Source organism: Aquarana catesbeiana, linkage group LG04, assembly GCF_042186555.1.
Source record: "Aquarana catesbeiana isolate 2022-GZ linkage group LG04, ASM4218655v1, whole genome shotgun sequence".
Taxonomy (NCBI): Eukaryota; Metazoa; Chordata; class Amphibia; order Anura; family Ranidae; genus Aquarana; species Aquarana catesbeiana.
The window spans coordinates 180,175,388-180,196,029 of NC_133327.1; the positions used below are offsets into that span (position 1 = coordinate 180,175,388).

General features: G+C 44.6%; 1 protein-coding gene across 1 annotated transcript in view; it reads left to right on the top strand.

The window, feature by feature from the left end:
- ATR (ATR checkpoint kinase) overlaps nucleotides 1-20,642 on the top strand; it is a 210,589-nt gene that overhangs the window by 98,615 nt on the left and 91,332 nt on the right. The window contains exons 27-28 of the mRNA XM_073625961.1: nucleotides 1,312-1,513; nucleotides 8,176-8,357. Coding sequence (XP_073482062.1) covers nucleotides 1,312-1,513; nucleotides 8,176-8,357 — 384 coding nt within the window. The remainder of the gene's footprint in view (nucleotides 1-1,311; nucleotides 1,514-8,175; nucleotides 8,358-20,642) is intronic.

Genomic DNA, 20,642 nt, shown 5'->3' on the forward strand with positions numbered 1-20,642 from the left:
GGGATTAGGGTGGTTAAGATTAATACATTTTACATTTTTTTTTAAATACATAATAGGTCTATTTAGTAAATTTGCAGAAAAGTTGTTCACTTAGGATTACAACAAAATATATGGAAAGACCTCTCTACTTTAATGTGGGATGTGTTGTGTGGACTTTTGATATACTGTATTGCGCTGCATACTTGGCTTGGTTGTTATTGCACACTTGCCTTACAAGTGTACACTTCTCCAGGGCTGTGTGATGCAGGCTTTTCTCCCTGCTCTGTCCCTCACTGCCACCATCTCTGCTGCTGCTACCTCTAGGTTTCCAGTCATCCCTCCGCAATCATTGGGCAACCGCTGATGATGTAACTTCTGCATATGTGCACCACAGGAGTTAGATTGTCCCAGGCACATGAATGATTCCTGTCATCTTACCGATGCCAGAAATGAAATGATAATCTACATTGTTCTGTGCATGTACAATGTGCACAAAAGAGAGAGATTCCTACTTTCTAGCAATTTTTTATTTTTAGAGTTTATATCTTGCTTTAAGAGCTTTAAAAATGTAGATAGTAATTCTAGCTGACTGGAAGGGCTGGATTTGTTTCTAAGTGCACAAATATAACTGGCTACTAATATTTGAAAAACCTAATATTGCAGAATGTTGATGCATGGACTTACCTGATTTCCTTTAGGGATCAGAAAGAAAGTTTCCTTTTTGTTGGAGCATATTGGTCCGTAAGGGATTTGGGACCAACAGCAGATCAACATTTAAAAGCTTCTGCACTCTTTTTTTGTCTCCCTTCAAACAGTGATGGACATGTTGGAAGAAAGCAGAGGCAGGCATATGATGCTAGAACAAAAAGCATACTTTTTTTCTGCTCTGTATTACCAATAAATAAAGATGGGAATGTGTGCATCTCCTGATTGTCAAGGAAGCCCCTGGCAGGTTGCTCATGTTGGACTTTCAGCTCTGAAGATTTTCTTTTAAACTTACCATTTTTCTCTTAGTCAGGATTGCCAAAGTCTTCACAGCATACAGTATACCATTATAGAATGCTCTGTACATGTCATTAAAATGTTCAAAACTAGAGCAAACAATTGTTGGGTCCATTTCTTTCTGGGTATAAAATGAACTCTTTAAAATATAAATGAAAATCATGTGTTTTGTAATCAGGAGTTTTCTCAAATGTTGGGTGAATGGACAAATAATTGTTTGACCATTACTACGTTGCTAGTTATGTGATTGTGAAATTCACATTTTGCGATTTTAAAAATGTGTTTTGTTTTTTTTCATTTGCTGAAGATTTGTTGTACAATGTATTTTAGATTCATGCTGAGATTATGGCAGTGTTGAAACATGAAGATCCAGGGGCCCGGCGATTACAGGACAATGCCTCTGATCTCAGTCAGCTCAGCACCCAGACAGTGTTTTCGATGCTGGATCACCTGACTCAGTGGTCAAGGGAAAAATTTCAGGTGCTACAGGCTGAAACCAGTACTAAATCGGGAGGTCGCGGAGAAGTTAAGGGTTAGTGTTTAGTGTTAGAAATGTAGGGAAAATAACTGTTACTATCATTTTAATTCTATAATTGATACTGTCTTCATTTTTAATTTATTTCTCAGTTTTTGTTGTATAGTTGTTAATATTAAAGTGGGACCTTGAATCAAATGCTTGAAACATTTTTCCGCCTATCTTTAATAGAACAAGTGAAAAGAGACCGCAAAATATACTCTCTAGTTATTTTACCCACAATTTTTTGTAATTTATTTTTACTGATGACGCACATCTTTACTGCTATTACTCGACATGGGAGCTCCTGCTAGTACCTGGAAATAATCAGATACCTTTATTTTATAGTTTATTTTGTTTGTGAAAAATTGCTATATCTGATAAGAGCTACCAGGCTTTCGATGGAGAAAATACATTTCTTTCTCGAACATCACGGGACACAGAGCCACAGTAATTACTGATGGGTTATATAGGTATCACTGGTGATTGGACACTGGCACACCCTATCAGGAAGTTCAACCCCCTATATAATCCCTCCCCCTTGCAGGGATACCTCAGTTTTTACGCCAGTGTCTTAGGTGATGGACGTGTAAAGATGTCCTGTGCTGAGCTCCAAAGGGAATATCCTAAGATCCTATACTGGGGCAAGCCAGGCGAACCGGATCCATTCAAAGTGTCTTTTCATGGCCGAATTGAATGGTACCCGGGCCTCGTGTCCGAAGAAACGAGGTTTTACCCGTAATGCTTCTCTTTTTAGAGAGCTGGACCCCGCAGATCAGAAAATGGCTTTAAACTTCCTAATTTCTGGCGAGGTGCTTTACGGTCCCAGAACTGTTGGATCCCCCTACTGATGGGGGCCCCAGTCTCTGACGGTTTTTTCAAACGGAGCCCACCGTGAGAGGTGAAGATTGGGTCTGTGTAAACAGCACCCTGCGGCTGGATAAGGTAAGAGGAGATTCCACAGAATTTTTGAGTTCTAGTGGCTTTTCTCCTTTAAGGTAAATGCATGCTATGCCTATTGTGACCACCGGGGGCTGCCAAGAGCACAAACCTACACATGCTGACTGACTGTCTCAGGTGTTCAGTGCTGATTATGTCCCAGCATCTCAAAGCAGGCTGCAAGCAGGTAAGGTGGAAAGGGGGATTTCTCATGTTTGAATGTTCCCCCCAGGCTAGAGAGGGGCCACAGGGGTCTAGAAAGTGGTTATACCACCCGGGCTCTGCGGCCTAATGGCCACCATCTCTGAAGATAGCCGTTCAGGCAGATCTTGTTACCAGTCTCCCTCCTTCCCCCCCCCCCATCCCCAGCCTTTTCTCCAGAAGCATGAAGGAGAGTCGGCAGTGCGGGAAACGCTCATTTTTTTCAAAACTCGAGGGGGGGGGGGGGGTTGCGGTAGAGGAGGGGGCGGGATGTCAGCACAGAGTGTTTAGACTCCTACTCAGGCCAGCTGCAGGCTATTAAAGGCACTCTGTACAGGTGCACTCAGCCTTCTGAGAGACACAGAGCTGACGGTCGCATGTAAGGTGAGACACAGAACTGACGGTCGCATGTAAGGTGGGACACAGGCATTCTCCTAGGCAGCATTTACTGAAGTAACACCAGACTGAGCATTGGGTAGCAAGGATTTTAGCCAGACTACATCGCTCAGCGGGCAGTGTTCATTTGTATACCTCACACCTTGTTGCTTTGCACTATGGGTAGAAGAGGTTCAAGCACCCCAGGAACCAGAGACACTAGGGGATCTCGTTCAGGTTCTGAGGGCCCCCTGTCGGCAGCATCCTCCCCCCCTAAAGATGGGCCAGGGACGGCTAGCCAGGGAGAGCCATCGGGGTCAGGGGCTACACCTGCTTCTGGCACTTCAGCCCCTGTATATATTACACAAGAGGTTTTTTCCTCAACCATTAATGGTCTAGAGGAAAGATTAATGGCCGTGATTACGTCTTCAATCAGTGGAAGAAAACGCACTAGGCTTTCCTCTGTTCCCCAAGACCCTCAGACAGAGGAGCTCTGGGAAAAAGGAGATGAATCCCTTTCAGAGGATCGGGATGGGATGGATGATTCCTCTTCGGAGGATTCAGGTGGAGAGGGACCCTCTGCGACTTCCCAAGAGGAGAAAGTCTTAGTGCAGATCCTCACTGGATTGGTCCGCTCCACATTTAAGTTGCCCATACCTGAAACTGCTAAAGAATCCTCTTCTGCTTTGGGGTCACTGAAACCTTTCCAAGCAGCACATGCTTTTCCTGTTCATACTTTACTTGAAAAGCTTATTTATTCTGAGTGGGATCACCCAGACAAACCTTTATTTTCCGCCGAGAAAGTTTTCAACACTTTATCTGATGGAAGAAAAGTTTATTAAAATGTGGGGAATACCGGCTATTGATGCCGCCATTTCCTCCGTAAATATTAGCCTGACTTGTCCTGTAGACAATGCTCAGATGCTCAGGGATCCTGTAGATAAAAGGATGGAATCCCTATTGAAGGATGTTTTCTCCTTAGCAGGATCAGTGGCCCAACCTGCAGTAGCAGCGATTGGAGTCTGTCAATACTTAAGAGACCATGTTAAGCAGGTCATCAAAGTATTACCTGAACAGCAGGCCCAGGGGTTTGCTAACCTTCCAGCGGCCTTATGCTTTGTGGTTGACGCCATTAGAGATTCTGTCGTGCAAACCTCCCGTCTTTCACTGGGGTTGGTGCATATACGTAGAATCCTATGGTTGAAAAATTGGTCAGCCGAAGCACCATGTAAGAAGCTACTGGCTGGGTTTCCATTTCATGGTGCAAGGTTGTTTGGAGAGGACTTGGATAACTATATCAAGAGAATCTCTTGTGGAAAAAGCACTCTCTTACCTGTCAAGAAGAAGAGTAAGCGTCCCTCTTTCAAACGGACTCTTTCCCCAGCGCCGGGGGCTTCAGCCTCCAGGCAGTCTCGACGGCCGCCTCCATCGGGGTCCAGAGACAAGAGTCAACCCCAGGGACAAAAGAAGTCCTGGGGAAAGAAGCCTACTAGGCAAAACACTAAGACCTCTGCATGAGGGGGCGCCCCCGCTCACTCGAGTGGGGGGAAGACTGCGACAGTTCTCAGAGCTCTGGCACGAGGACTTCCAGGACAGATGGGTCGTCTCCACGGTAACCTTAGGGTACAAGCTGGAGTTTCAGGAATTCCCTTCTCCTCGGTTCCTCAGATCAAATGTTCCCAGAGACCCAGAGAAGAAGCAGTCGCTCCTTCTAGCGTTAGAGCGACTTTTGTCGCAGGAGGTCATTATGATAGTTCCCGCAAAGGATCAGGGATTGGGCTTCTATTCCAACCTTTTTACGGTCCAAAAGCCAAATGGGGATGTCAGGCCCATTTTGGACTTAAGGGATCTGAACCGATTCCTAAGGATTCAATCCTTCTGCATGGAATGAATTCGAACAGTAGTTCCCATCCTGCAGGGAGGAGAATTTCTGGCATCAATAGACATCAGAGATGCATATCTGCATGTGCCCATTTTTCCTGCTCATCAGAAGTTTCTGCGCTTCGAGGTAGGAGGGCGCCATTTCCAGTTTGTGGCTCTGCCTTTTGGGATAGCCACTGCACCTCGAGTGTTCACAAAGATCTTGGCTCCTCCTCTGGCCAGATTAAGGGCTCAGGGTATAGCCGTCATAGCATACCTAGACGACCTGCTCTTGATAGACCGGTCGGTAGCCTCTTTGAATGGAAACTTGAGGACCACGGTCAGGTATCTAGAACACCTGGGTTGGATCCTCAACTTAGAAAAGTCTTTCCTAAAACCAGTAAGAAGACTGGAGTATTTAGGTCTGATTATAGATACAAGCCAGGAGAAAATATTTCTACCCCAGGCAAAGATCACTGCTTTGAGAGAGCTGATTCTGACAGTAAGGACCAAGAAGGGTCCCTCAGTCCGCTTTTGTATGAGGCTACTAGGGAAGATGGTGTCTTCATTCGAAGCAGTTCCCTATGCTCAGTTTCACTCAAGAATGCTGCAACACAGTATTCTGTCGACCTGGAACAAGAAGGTTCAGGCATTAGACTTTCCGATGCACCTGTCGCATGCGGTGCGTCAGAGCCTCAATTGGTGGCTCATACCCGAAAACCTGCAGAAGGGGAAATCCTTTCTACCGGTTACCTGGACGGTGGTAACAACAGATGCCAATCTGTCAGGTTGGGGAGCAGTTCTGGAACAGGCTGCGGTCCAAGGGGTATGGTCCAAGACAGAGAGGACCTTACCCATCAACATTCTGGAGATCCGGGCGATACATCTAGCTCTAAAAGCCTGGACTATCAGGCTACAGGGTTGTCCGGTCAGGATCCAGTCCGACAATGCCACAGCAGTGGCTTATGTCAATCATCAGGGAGGCACCCGGAGCCGAGCTGCTCAAAAAGAGGTGAACCAGATCTTAGTCTGGGCAGAGATGCATGTGCCATGCATATCGGCAGTTTTCATCCCGGAAATAGAGAATTGGCAGGCGGACTATCTAAGTCGCCAGCAGTTACTTCCAGGGGAATGGTCTCTGCATCCCGACGTCTTTTGGGCCATATGCCAAAGATGGGGGGTTCCAGATGTAGATCTCTTTGCATCCCGATTCAACAAAAAGATAGACAGATTTGTGGCAAGGACAAAAGATCCTCTTGCATGCGGGACGGATGCGTTGGTGATTCCGTGGCATCGGTTCTCACTGATTTACGCATTCCCGCCTATTCTGCTACTACCACGACTCCTTCGCAGGATCAGGCAGGAAAGGAAGTCGGTACTTCTGGTGGCCCCCGCTTGGCCCAGAAGGACTTGGTATGCAGAAATAGTAAGGATGACGGTGGGTTCCCCGTGGACCCTACCGGTACGCCCAGACCTGTTATCTCAGGGTCCAGTGTTCCATCCTGCCTTACAAACGCTAAATTTGACGGTTTGGCTATTGAGACCCACGTTCTGAAGAGTCGTGGGCTCTCAGGTCCTGTCATATCTACCTTGATTAATGCAAGGAAGCCAGCTTCCAGGATGATTTATCATAGAGTCTGGAAGGCTTATATAACCTGGTGTGAATCCAGAGGTTGGCATCCCAGGAAATATGTCATAGGTAGAATCCTTGATTTTCTACAGATGGGATTAGAGATGAAGCTGGCCTTGAGTACCATCAAGGGCCAGGTTTCTGCTTTATCAGTATTATTTCAGCGGCCACTTGCTTCGCATTCTTTGGTCCGAAACTTTATGCAGGGGGTGATGCGTCTTAATCCTCCGGTTAAAGCGCCCCTAAACCCCTGGGACTTGAATTTGGTCCTGGCTGTGTTACAGAAACAGCCTTTTGAACCAATAAGTCAGATTCCTTTGGTCTTGTTGACAAGGAAATTAATTTTTCTGGCGGCCATCTCTTCTGCTAGAAGAGTATCAGAATTAGCAGCTCTTTCCTGTAAGGAGCCTTATTTGATTATACACAAGGATAGAGTGGTACTACGCCCTCATCCTAGTTTTTTACCGAAGGTGGTTTCTGATTTTCATTTAAACCAAGACATTGTTCTACCTTCCTTTTTTCCAGATCCCTGTTCTCCGGAAGAGAGATCTCTACATTCGTTGGATGTAGTAAGAGCAGTTAAGGCCTATCTAGGGGCAACTACTCAGATCCGCAAGATGGATGTTTTGTTTGTGCTGCCAGAGGGTCCCAATAGAGGACAGGCAGCGTCAAAAGCTACCATTTCTAAATGGATTCGACAGTTGATCATTCAAGCTTACGGTTGGAAACAGAAGATTCCTCCGTTTCAGATCAGGGCACATTCCACAAGGGCTATTGGTGCTTCTTGGGCAGTGCATCACCGGGCCTCTATGGCTCAAATCTGCAAGGCCGCAACCTGGTCTTCAGTTCATACATTCACCAGATTCTATTAGGTGGATGTGAGAAGGCATGAGGATATCGCCTTTGGGCGTAGTGTGCTGCAGGCAGCGGTACAGGGTCCTCAGGTCTGATTGCACCCTACTTGGTCGTGGTTCCCCCCCCCTCAGGTAGCATTGCTCTGGGACATCCCATCAGTAATTACTGTGGCTCTGTGTCCCGTGATGTTCGAGAAAGAAAATAGGATTTTTTAAAACAGCTTACCTGTAAAATCCTTTTCTTTCGAAGGACATCACGGGACACAGAGGTCCCGCCCCTCTTCTAATACACTATATTGCTTGGCTACAAAACTGAGGTATCCCTGCAAAGGGGAGGGATTATATAGGGGGTTGAACTTCCTGATAGGGTGTGCCAGTGTCCAATCACCAGTGATACCTATATAACCCATCAGTAATTACTGTGGCTCTGTGTCCCGTGATGTCCTTCGAAAGAAAAGGATTTTACAGGTAAGCTGTTTTAAAAAATCCTATTTTTAATTTCACACTATTATCCACTGCTGAAGCTTGAGTTGCCATTATGGAGAGCAGTGTCTTTATTGTATGTGCACTCATGTACAGGGAGAGATGACAGAGTTATCTGGTACAAACATATTTGATCACTTGCAAAGACTCTGGCTGGGGGTAGGGATGACCAGATTACAGGTTGAACAGACCATGGCACCAGTAATTAAAAATTTGGAAAATCCAGATGATATGAGAACCTAGGACTTTTTTTTTTCTTGGGTAGCTCTGTTGGCAGATACATAGCGGGGTATTTTATTTATTTGTATTACGTATTTCTTTCTATTTTGTTTCATTAGTTGTCTCTCAGGAGGAAATTGTACAGTACCAAAATGTGACAAAATTCTTAGAGCTTATACCGCAAGATACTTTGGCTGTGGCTTCATTCCGTTCCAAAGCATACACCAGAGCTGTCATGCACTTTGAATCATTTATCGTGGAAAAAAAACAAGGAATCCAGGAGCACCTTGGATTTTTGCAGGTGAGAAAATGTTCACTGCTAAGAAAACCTACTGCTTGGCACTTTTATTTATTTTGATTTTGATTTTTCCCCCCAGCTATATCATGTGCAGTAGGTTCTGCCTTGCTGCATGGTATTACTAGTGCAATGTTCAGTTTTTCACTGTGCTATTGTATATTGCTTCTATAGATTACACACATAAGCACGTGGAGGTTGATTTACTAAAACTGGAGAGTGCAAAATTTGGTGCAGCTGTGTGTGATTGCCAATCAGCTTCTAACTTCAGCTTGTTCAATTTAGACTTGGACAAAAAAAATAAATAAAATCTGGAGCCCTGGTTCACATTGGTGGGTTTTTAACGTGCGATTTGACATGTCAAATCGGCGGCAATTGCACTGTCCTAATTGGTGTGACACTGCATTTGCGAAGCTGCACCAATTTAAAAAAGGTAGTTTCTGTGCGACTTTTTGCGATTTCAGGGTGCGATTCTATTGACATCTATGCAGAAACCCACACAGATGTCTGTGAAATTGCTGCCGAAATCAGGACTGACATGCAGGAGTGATATTGTGCAAGCTTCATTCCCGCAGCTTAGTGTGAACTTGGGCTGAATCTGGTTTCTTTTTAGAGCAGCACCAGATTTCACTCTCTTCAGTTTTAGGAAAGCATCCCCACGGTTTATGAGAAGTTTTCTTATGCTTGAGTGTAGTTGCACTCATTGCATTACTTCTACTTATTGCTTATATGACAACATAGAGGTTACTAAGGAATAAAGGTATTATGGTTTACCCCTCTTCTGAATTTAGGGCACTGCATATTCACTGCAAGCTCCAATTTGATTGCATCCATCTTGCACCAGGCCTGACACCCTTACAAGACCGTAGATATCAGTAATTTCCATGGTGACATAGAGTGGGGTTGATTTGCTAAAGGCAAATGGTCCATTTGCTTTGCAAGTGCAGTTGCACTCAGCAAGGGAATTTGCTCCAGAGATTAGGAAATGAGGGGTAGCTCTGCTGAATTTCGTCATCCAGTCTTGTACACGCAAAACACAATAGGACAGCAGGGGAGATCGCTGTACTAATGTCAGTTAGAATGAAGGCTCCTCCTGAGCTGTCAGTTATTTTATTTTTTTTTTGTTCAGCCCTGCTGGATTGAATAAAAAAAAACTATACATACCTTTTCTGCAGCTGTTGATCCAGTCCCACGCTGAAATGTCAGCGGTGTGTGTGTGTATATATACAGTGAGGGAAAAAAGTATTTGATCCCCTATTGATTTTGTACAATTGCCCACTGACAAAGAAATGATCAGTCTATAATTTTAATGCTAGGTTTATTTTATCAGCGAGAGACAGAATAACAACAAATATATTCAGAAAAACGCATTTCAAAAAAGTTAGAAATTGATTTGCATTTTAATGAGTGAAATAAGTATTTGACCCCTTTGCAAAACATGACTTGGTACTTGGTGGCAAAACCCCCTTAGTGGCAGAGGTCAGATGTTTCTTGTAGTTGGCCACCATGTTTGCACACATCTCAAGAGGGATTTTGTCCCACTCATCTTTGCAGATCCTCTCCAAGTCATTAAGGTTTCGAGGCTGATGTTTGGTAACTCGAACCTCAGCTCCCTCCACATATTTTCTATGGAATTAAGGTCTGGAGACTGACTAGGTCACTCCAGGACCTTAATGTGCTTCTTCGTGAGCCACTCCTTTGTTGCCTTGGCCGTGTGTTTTGGGTCACTGTCATGCTGGGATACCTATCCACGACCCATTTTCAATGCCCTGGCTGAGCGAAGGAGGTTCTCACCCAAGATTTGATGGTACATGACCCCGTCCATTGTCCTTTTGATACAATGAAGTTGTCCTGTCCCCTTAGCAGATAAACACACCCAAAGCATAATGTTTCCAACTACATGTTTGATGGTGGGGATGGTGTTCTTGGGGTCATAGGCAGCATTTCTCCTCCAAACACGGGCAGTTGAGTTGATGTCAAAGAGCTCGATTTTTGTTTCATCTGACCACAACACTTTCACCCAGATCTCCTCTGAATCATTCAGATGTTCATTAGCAAACTTTAGACGGGCCTGTACGTGTGCTTTCTTGAGCAGGGGGACCTTGTGGGTGCTGCAGGATTTTAGTCCTTCATGGCATAGTGTGTTACCAATTGTTTTCTTGGTGCCTATGGTCCCAGCTGCCTTGAGGTCATTGACAGTATTCTCCTATGTAGTTCTGGGCTGATTCCTCACCTTTCTCATGATCGTTGAAACTCCACAAAGTGAGATCTTGCATGGAGCCCCAGACCGAGGGAGATTGACAGTTATTTTGTGTTCCTTTCATTTGCGAATAATCGCACTAACTGTTTTCACCCTCTCACCAAGCTGCTTGGTGATGGTCTTGTAGACCATTCCAGCTTTGTGTAGGTCTACAATCATGTCCCTGATATCCTTGGACAGCTCTTTGGTCCTGGCCATGGTGGAGAGATTGAAATCTGATTTGATTGCTTCTGTGGACAGGTGTCGTTTATACAGGTAACAAATTGAGATTAGGAACACTGCCTTTAAGAGAGTGCTCCTGATCTCAGCTCGTTACCTGTTACCTCTAAGGCCCCTTTCACACATGCGGACAGTATGTCCGTATTTCATCCATCTGTTTTCGGATGAAATACGGACATACATGCATCCCTATGGGATAGCGGGTGTCAGCGGATGTACATCCGCTTACACCCGATGTCGTCCGCCTCCGCTCTCGTCCGATTCTGCGGACGGAAGAAAATCCTATTTTTCTATCCGTCTGCAGAGCGGATCGGAGGAACACGGACAGACGGTCCGTGTTCCTCCGATCCCCATAGGGGAGAGCGGAGATCTGACAGGGCGGTCCCTGCACAGTGTGCGGGTCCCGCCCTGTCATCTGCCTGCTCAGCTGGGGAAAGCGGAGCGATCCCCGCTGAGCAGCGGATAAACACGGGGCGGATCAACACGGATCCGTCCCGTGTGAAAGGGGCCTTACGGGGATGGTTTTTTCCAATTTCAAGCTACCCCTAACGGAGTCAGCTGAAAGTTCTCTTTCTTCTTTGCGTTCCTTAAAACCTTCACAGCCTATGCATGCGTTTCCTGTGCATGCATTGCTAGAACAGCTTATTTATGCTGAATGGGATCACCCGGCTAATCATTTACTCCCTCCAAAGAGATTCACAGACTCTATCCCATGGGGAGAAATTCGATAAAAAAGATGGATTGTACCAGCAGTTGACGCTGCTATATCAAGTGTGAATAAAAGTCTAACTTGTCCAGTAGACAATGCACAAATGCTTAAGGATCCAACAGATTGGTTGGAATTCCTGTTTAAATCCTATTTTTCTTTAACAGGTGTAGTTACTCAGCCTGCAGTCGCTGCAATAGGCATCTGTCAGTCCCTAAAGGACCAGTTTAGACAGGCCCTTCAAGGAGGTTCCTGTACAACAAGCCCAGGATTTGGCCGAATTGCCAAGAGCATTATGTTTTGCCATAGACACCATTAAAAGATTCTATTCACCAGGCATCCCGCCTTGCGCTTGTGCAGGTACACATGCGTAGGATCCTGTGGTTAAAAAATTGGTCAGCCAAAGCACCATGCAAAAGGCTCCTGGTTGGTTTTCCTTTTCATGGGAAGCGGCTACTTGGTGATAATTTGGTCTAATACATCCAAAAGATTTCAAGTGGGAAAAGTACACTCTTGCTAGTCAAGAGAAGGTATTAATGCCCTTCATTTAAGCGGGTTCTTTCTCTTGCGCCAGGGGCATCAGCCTCTAGGCAGTGGCGACTTCAGAGTCTAGAGGAAAGCCTCAGGGTCAGGCCCAGGTTCAAAAGAAGTCCTGGGGGCGGAAACCTGCAAAACAGATTTCTAAAGCCTCATTATAAAAGGGCGCCCCCCCTCGCCAGGGTGGGGGTGGGGGACGACTTCTGCAGTTCTCAGAAGTTTGCCAAGAGGAAATTCAGGACAGATGGGTCATCTCCACGGTGACTCTAGGGTACAAACTAGAATTTCGGGACTTTCCACCGTCTCGTTTTCTGAGGTCAAACAATCCCAAAGACCCAGGGAAAATGCAATCTCTGTTTCGGGCACTAGACCTATTACTGGCTCAGGGGATGATCATACAAATCCCCACAGATGAGCAAGGTTTGGGGTTTTATTCAAACCTCTTTACGGTACCAAAACCGAATGGAGATGTCAGACCCATTCTGGATCTAAAGAATCTAAATCCGTTCCTGAAGATCCACTCTTTTTGCAGGGAGTCGATCAGGTCAGTGTTTTCTATCCTACAAGGAGGAGAACTTCTGGCGTCTTTCGACATCAGTGATGCATATCTGCATGTCCCTATATTTCCCGCTCACCAAAGCTTTCTGCGGTTCGAGGTAGAACAGCATTTTCAGTTTGTAGCCTTTCCCTTTGGGCTAGCTACAGCACCCCGGGTGTTTACAAAAGTTCTGGCTCCATCTCTAGCCAGGTTAAGAGCACAGGGCATAACAGTCTTGGCGTACCTAGATGATCTATTGCTAATAGACCAGTTGGTGGCCTGTTTGGAGCAAAGTGTGCGCATTACAACCAAATACCTGAAAAATCTGGGTTGAATTCTCAACCTAGAGAAGTCTTCCTTAAAACCGCTAAAAAGGCTGGAGTACCTGGGTCTGATCATAGACACAGCCCAGAAAACGGCAAAGGCAAAGATCAACGCCATAAAAGAGCTGGTGCAGATGGTCAGGTCAAAAAGAGATCCCTCTATTCGCCTTTGCATGAGGTTGTTAGGAAAGATGGTGGCTTCATTCGAAGCGGTTCCCTATGCCCAGTTTCATTCAAGACTGTTGCAAAAACAGTATCCTGTCTGCTTGGAACAAAACGGTTCAAGCACTAGATTTGCCAATGCGGCTGTCCCCAAGGGTGTCCCAGAGCCTCAGTTGGTACTCGGTATCCCGGAAACTGCAGAAGGAAAAATCCTTCATACCAGTTGCCTGGAAAGTGGTAATGACAGATGCCAACCTTTCAGGTTGGGGAGCAGTACTGGAAAAAACAACTGTCCAGGGACAGTGGTCCAGAACCGAAAAAGCCTTGCCCATCAACATCCTAGAGATTCGGGCAGCGTGTCTGGCTTTGAAGCCCTGAACATTCAGGTTAGAGGATTGTCCTGTCAGGATCCAATCCAACAGTGCCACAGCTGTGGCCTATATCAATCGCCAAAGGGGCACTAAGGGTCAAGCAGCTCAGAGAGTGGCAGACCATATTCTAGCTTGGGCAGAAGGATTTTCCTTGCCTATCAGCAGTCTTCATTCCTAGAATAGAAAATTGGCAGGGGGACTACTTGAGTCGCCAGCAGTTGTTCCCGGGGAAGTAGTCCCTTCATGCCAAATTTTTTTCTGGCTATATGCCAAAGATGGGGGATCCCCGGACTTAGATCTTTTGGCGTCCAGGTTCAACATGTAGTTGGTCAACTTTATCTCAAGGACAAGGGATTCACTCGCATGCGAGACAGATGCGTAGTGACCCCATGGGGTCAGTTTTACTGATTTAGGCTTTTTTCCCTATTCAGTTGCTGCCATGCCGCCTTTGCAGGATCAAGCTGGAAAGAAAGCAGGTAATTCTTGTAGCCCCAGCATGGCCCAGAAGGTCCTGGTATGCAGAAATCGTAAAGATGGCGGTGGATGATTCATGGTCCCTTCCACTACGGCCAGACCTACTCTCACAGGGGCCGATATTCCATCCTGCTTTACAAACTCTAAGTTTGACGACTTGGCTATGGAAGCCCACATTCTGAAGAGACGTAGTCTCTCCGGGTCAGTGATTTCTACCCTCATTAATAAAGCCGGCTTCCAGGGTCATATATTATAGAGTCTGGAGGGCTTATGTTTCCTGGTGTGAATCCAAGGGTTGGCACCCTCGGAAATATAACATAGGTAGAATTCTTGTTTTTTTTCTACAAATACAAATGAAGCTGGCCTTGGGTACTATTAACCACTTGAGGTCCGGGCCATAGCCGAATGACGGCCACAGCGCGGACCTCAATTTCCGGGAGGCTGTCATGGGACGTCCTCCCCTGTGCACGAGCACCACGCGCACCCTGCAGGTGTGATCACCAGGTCACGGAGACTCGGATGATCACAGATCCGTGTAAGGGGCCGATCCTGGCCCCTTACCATGTGATTAGCTGTCAGCCAATGTTAAAAGGACATCGGTCCCGAAGAGGAAGGAGGCACATATGCCTCATCTGAGCCTGACAGTGCCACCTGACATTGCCACCTGGGAATTGGAAAAGAAAAAACTGCGCTAGAAATCTAAACGTAAAGCTGCAGCTATAAGTGAACTACACATATAAAGCAAAATAAACAAAAAAGCCGCGCTTAAAAATGATAATGATGATAATCAATCAAATATTAGTGAAAAAATAGTCCTTGTGATAAATGTCCAACACCAAAAAATTAATTAAATGAATGGTGAAAAATGATTGTTGTTAATGATCAACAGCTAATGTTCAGGTATCACACTTCCTGTAGGATGGAATGCTTACCAGATAGCAAGCCAAATAAGACAGGTGGCTATAAACCCAGCCTGGGCCTTTGGGGAACCTTTCTGGATACGTCCTGGACAGAAATCACTCACAGACCAGATCGGATCCACGAAGGTTGAACCCAGAAAAAGTTTTAAATAACATAGCGTAATACTGACATGGATAGATATTTATAAAAATAAAATGACACTCCACCAGTGATAAATCATAAAACTCATACAATATTTAGTGCCATGAGCCCAAAAAGGGACAATGAGGTGAGTGACATCAAATATAAAAAAAACTTTGTGTGTAAAGGGCTAGTGCAAAAAACATCCAAAAAAGCCACTTACCAGAAATAACACCAAAAAAGGCATGTGATAAAACACCAGATGATAGATGAAAAGGAAGGGATCTGAGGCCGCTTACCAGATTTATTTGAAAATGGAGCATATATCTAATTTAGCAAAAGAAGTGAAGGAATATCAAGGTGCAGATCTGAGGCCACTTACCAGATACAGTATAGATTGGAGCATAAAATTGGTCAACAAAAACCAAATGAAAGGAAAAAACCGAAGTGCTGCAAACCGCATATAAGACCTGCTTACCAGACAGCAGGCTCTATAATGGAAGATGGATTTAATCACAGGACCGGCTTCCTGACATGGGGTTGCGGGGATCCATGGGACCATCCATAACTCGTGCTCCGCAGTACATGTATATAAAGAATGATGGCAAATAGTGTAATATGTACAAACTATTTATTGCGCATAAAGAAGAAAACACACTTACAGTGTAGTAGGATAAAATCACAACACCGGCCGGCATACAAACAAAACTCCCGTCCTCTGTGAGGCAGCGTGGCGATGTCAGCACGTCCCTCCCAAACGCGTTTCGTCATAGGCTGACGTTCTGAATGGGGAACGGGCAGCGTGCTAAACCACCACTAAATATACTTAATTCAAGCCTCGCTCTGAGTGCCGTTACAGGGAACACAGAGCGCCATCTTTTAACAACTGCCTTAATAGGAGGACCCAGTCTTTTGTTTCCACCAGTACAGGACAGACCCATTCTATTAACCCATTCATCACTTGTTCCACCTTTGGGGTGGTCTATTTATTGCAGTGCCCTTGTGGCTTGCATAACATCGGGCGGACCAAACGTCCCCTACAGGTTAGGCTTAATGAACATGTTACTAACATCTTGACTGGATTTAAGAATCATTCAGTCTCCAAACACTACCGTTTGGTACATAATAGAGACCCTTCTAACACCCTTTTCTTAGGGATAGACAGATACAAACCCCATTGGCGTGGTTGTTCCATGGTGCGGGAAATTTCCAGGTCTGAAATGTCCTGGATCCACAAAGTTAAGACTTATACCCCACATGGACTTAACATTGACGTAGATGTCAATGCTTTCATTGACAATTCCTGATTCTTTTTCTCCTATTTAGGCTTGATTAGCATTCCCTTACCACAAATGTGTTGGTCTTATTATTTAAATTCAATATATTTGATTACTATATATTTTTTAAATTAGGCATTCAGTTTTTTTCAGATCCTCTTGGGTTGATTATTATCAGTATAAAATAATTTAAGGATGGGATGTGATATGAGTTTTTTTATCTTATCCTATCTGGTTTAAATGAGTTTTGGGGTATTATTACTTATCAACCTTTGAGCTGATGTTGTTATATTGGGATAAAAAATATTTTAATTTTATGTTTTTCCCCCCCTTTTTTGTGGCAGGTTCGTTATCTCTGACCTTGTCAATGATGAAATGTGCTTTGAAAAGTTTAAGGCGTTTTTATTATAATTAATCTTTTATTAAATTATTTTATATGTATTTTATTGTTAATTTTTATTAATTTTTATTAATTTATGTATCGTATTTTTTTATATATTTGTTTTGATCTTTAATTCAATTTATAGTAATCAATACATTTTATTATTATAGTTAGTATCGGTAGAGATATCGAATACAGGCATTCATTTTTGAGCCTTTATTGTTTGTCTGGTTAGGGAGACATGGGCGAGGGCTGGAGCGATATTCATACCCATTTTTTTGGGGGTTGTCGTGGTCCCCCCTTTTCCTTTCCCCCTCTCCTAGAACATAAATTATGTGGTTGCTTGTATTCAAAATGACGCTTTGTTGTTTCAGTGGCGGGACTCTGTCTGACGTTCCCCTATGGGAACACACACGCGTCATGCCCATATCCAAGATGGCGCTCTGTGTTTCTTGTAACGGCACTCAGAGCGAGGTTTGGATTAAGTATATTTAGTGGTGGTTTAGCACGCTGCCCGTTCCCCATTGAGAACGTCAGCCTATGACGAAACGCGTTTGGGAGGGATGTGCTGACGTCGCCACGCTGCCTCACAGAGGACGGGAGTTTTGTTTGTATGCCGGCCGGTGTTGTGATTTTATCCTACTACACTGTAAGTGTGTTTTCTTCTTTATGCGCAATAAATAGTTTGTACATATTACACTATTTGCCATCATTTTTTATATACATGTATTGCGGAGCACGAGTTATGGATGGTCCCATGGATCCCCGCAACCCCATGTCAGGAAGCCGGTCCTGTGATTAAATCCATCTGCCATTATAGAGCCTGCTGTCTGGTAAGCAGATCTTATATGCGGTTTGCAGCACTTCGGTTTTTCCTTTCATTTGGTTTTTGTTGACCAATTTTATGCTCCAATCTATATTGTATCTGGTAAGCGGCCTCAGATCTGCACCTTGGTATTCCTTCACTTCTTTTGCTAAATTAGATATATGCTCCATTTTCAAATAAATCTGGTAAGCGGCCTCAGATCCCTTCCTTTTCATCTATCATCTGGTGTTTTATCACATGCCTTTTTTGGTGTTATTTCTGGTAAGTGGCTTTTTTGGATGTTTTTTGCACTAGCCCTTTACACACAAAGTTTTTTTTATATTTGATGTCACTCACCTCATTGTCCCTTTTTGGGCTCATGGCACTAAATATTGTATGAGTTTTATGATTTATCACTGGTGGAGTGTCATTTTATTTTTATTTTTATAAATATCTATCCATGTCAGTATTACGCTATGTTATTTAAAACTTTTTCTGGGTTCAACCTTCGTGGATCCGATCTGGTCTGTGAGTGATTTCTGTCCAGGACGTATCCGGAAAGGTTTCCCAAAGGCCCAGGCTGGGTTTATAGCCACCTGTCTTATTTGGCTTGCTATCTGGTAAGCATTCCATCCTACAGGAAGTGTGATACCTGAACATTAGCTGTTGATCATTAACAACAATCATTTTTCACCATTCATTTAATTAATTTTTTGGTGTTGGACATTTATCACAAGGACTATTTTTTCACTAATATTTGATTGATTATCATCATTATCATTTTTAAGCGCGGCTTTTTTGTTTATTTTGACATTGCCACCTGCCAGTGCCAAGCAGTGCCACCTGCCAGTGCCAAGCAGTGCCACCTATCAATGCCCACCAGTGTTGCCAATCAGTGCCACCTAGCAGTGCTGCCATCAGTGCCCATCACTGCCACCCATCAGTGCGCATCAGTGCTGCCTCATCAGCGTACATAAATGAAGGAGAAAAATTACCTGTTTGCAAAATTTTTTAACAAAATATAAAAAAAATATAAATTTTTTTTTTTTTAATTCAGTCTTTTTAATTTTTTTAACAAAAACTAAAAACCACAGAGGTGATCAAATACCACCAAAAGAAAGCTCTATTTGTGGGAAAAAAAATGATAAAAATTTCATTTGGGTACAGTGTTGTATGACCGCGCAATTGTCATTCAAAGTGCGACAGAGCTAAAAGCTGAAAATTGGTCTGGACAGGAGGGGGGTTTAAGTGCCCAGTAAACAAGTGGTTAAGGGCTAAGTCTCGGCTTTATTGGTCCTATTTCAAAGACAGCTTGCTTCGTATTCTTTGGTCCGGGGTTTTTATACAAGGGGTAATGCGGCTTATTCCGCCAGTTCGATCACCCTTGAACCCTTGGGACTTGAACTTAGTTTTTTGTCTGTATTGCAAAATACAGCCCTTTGAACCGTTACTTTGGACAAGGGAAATAGTGTTTCGGGTTGCTATACCCTCTGCAGAAGGGTATAAGAGTTGGCTGCTCTTTCCTGTAAAGAAGCCATATTTAATTATTCACAAGGACAGGTTCGTGTTGGGTCCTCATCCAAGTTTTCTGCCTAAGGTGGTTTTAGGTTTTCACCTAAACCAAAATATTGTGCTACCGTCGGTTTTTCCAAAACCAAGTTCTAGGGTAGAGAACTCACTACATTGTCTTGATGTAGTGAGAGTGGTCAAGGTCTATTTAAAGACAGCTGCTCAGGTCCGAAAGACTGATGTCTTATTATGCTGCCAGAGGGCCCTAGGAACGGAAAGGCAGCGTCAAAATCCACTATTGCTAAGGGGATTCAGCAAGTTATAATTCAGGCCTAATGGTTAATAGGGAAGATTTCACCTTTTCATGTCAAAGCGCACTCTACTAGAGCAATTAGTGCTTCTGGGGCAGTGCATCACCAAGCCTCCATGGCTCAGATCTGCAAGGCCGCAACTTGGTCTGCAGTCCATACATTCATCAGATTTTATCAACTGGATGTAAAAAATGGCACGAGGATATCGCCTTTGGGCGCAGTGTGCTGCAGGCAGTAGTATAGGTCCTCAAGTCTGTTGGCGCCCTACGGGTTGTGTCTCCCTCCCCTTGATTATCATTGCTATGTGACGTCCCACATAGTATTTACTATGGTGCTCTGTGTCCCGTGATGTACGATAAAGAAAATAGAATTTTTATAACAGCTTACCTGTAAAATCCTTTTCTTTTCATACATCAGGGGACATAGAACCATAGTAGTTACTATGTGGGTTATAGGCCACCTTCAGGTGATGGACACTGGCACGCCCTAAGACAAAAAGTACACTCCCTATATAACCCTTCCCACTACTGGGAGTACCTCAGTTTTTTCGCCAGTGTCTAGGTGTTGGTCATGGAGTAAAGATGTGCTGAGCTGAGCTCCACCGGAGCAATCCTTGCTGGGGCTAGCTATGCAGAAGGATCCATTCAAGGTGTCTTTCTGGTACCCGGGCCTCGTGTCCTAAGAAACTAGGTTTTTGCCTGTGAATGCTTCTCTTTTGAGAGCTGGACCCCAGAATCCAGTACTTTTTGGTATTAGGGCCATAAAGTTTCCTGCTGGTGGTGCTATTTCAGGTCCAGGATTGTGGGTTTCCTTGAGGATCCCCAGCTCCTGAAGGTTTAACGGAACCCACCGTGAAGGGTGAAGATTGGGTCTGTTGGTTTACCACAGAAAACCCTGCGGCGGGAAAGGTAAGTGGAGTTTTTCTTATGAATTGTCTCCTTTAAAGTAAATGTTGTTATGCCTAAGTGTCACCACTGGGGGCTGTATGGAGCATGTACCTTCTCACTAGCTTTGCTAAGAGATCACGCAGAAGCAGCAGGCTCATTTTCTCCAGCCAGCAGGCAGACCTCCAGTAAGTTTGGGGGGTTTTTGCTTCCTGCAGACACCCCCACCTGGGCTAAACTTCCCCTCTTCATGAGGCTGAGTATAAGGGCGAGCTGAAAACAATCGGCAATGCCGTTTTCTTTCACCGTCCCTACACGGGGGTGGCTTCCAGGTCTTCTCCATGCCATCCCTCCCTCACACACAAACCGAACATGTCGGATCAGAGGCCCGTGCTTGCGCAGGAAAACTCTTTTTGAAAGAGAAGGGGGGGGCATAATGCGAGGTGGGGGCGAGGCTTAGCGCGGCGTTGGCGTCCTCCAACACGGGAGTGT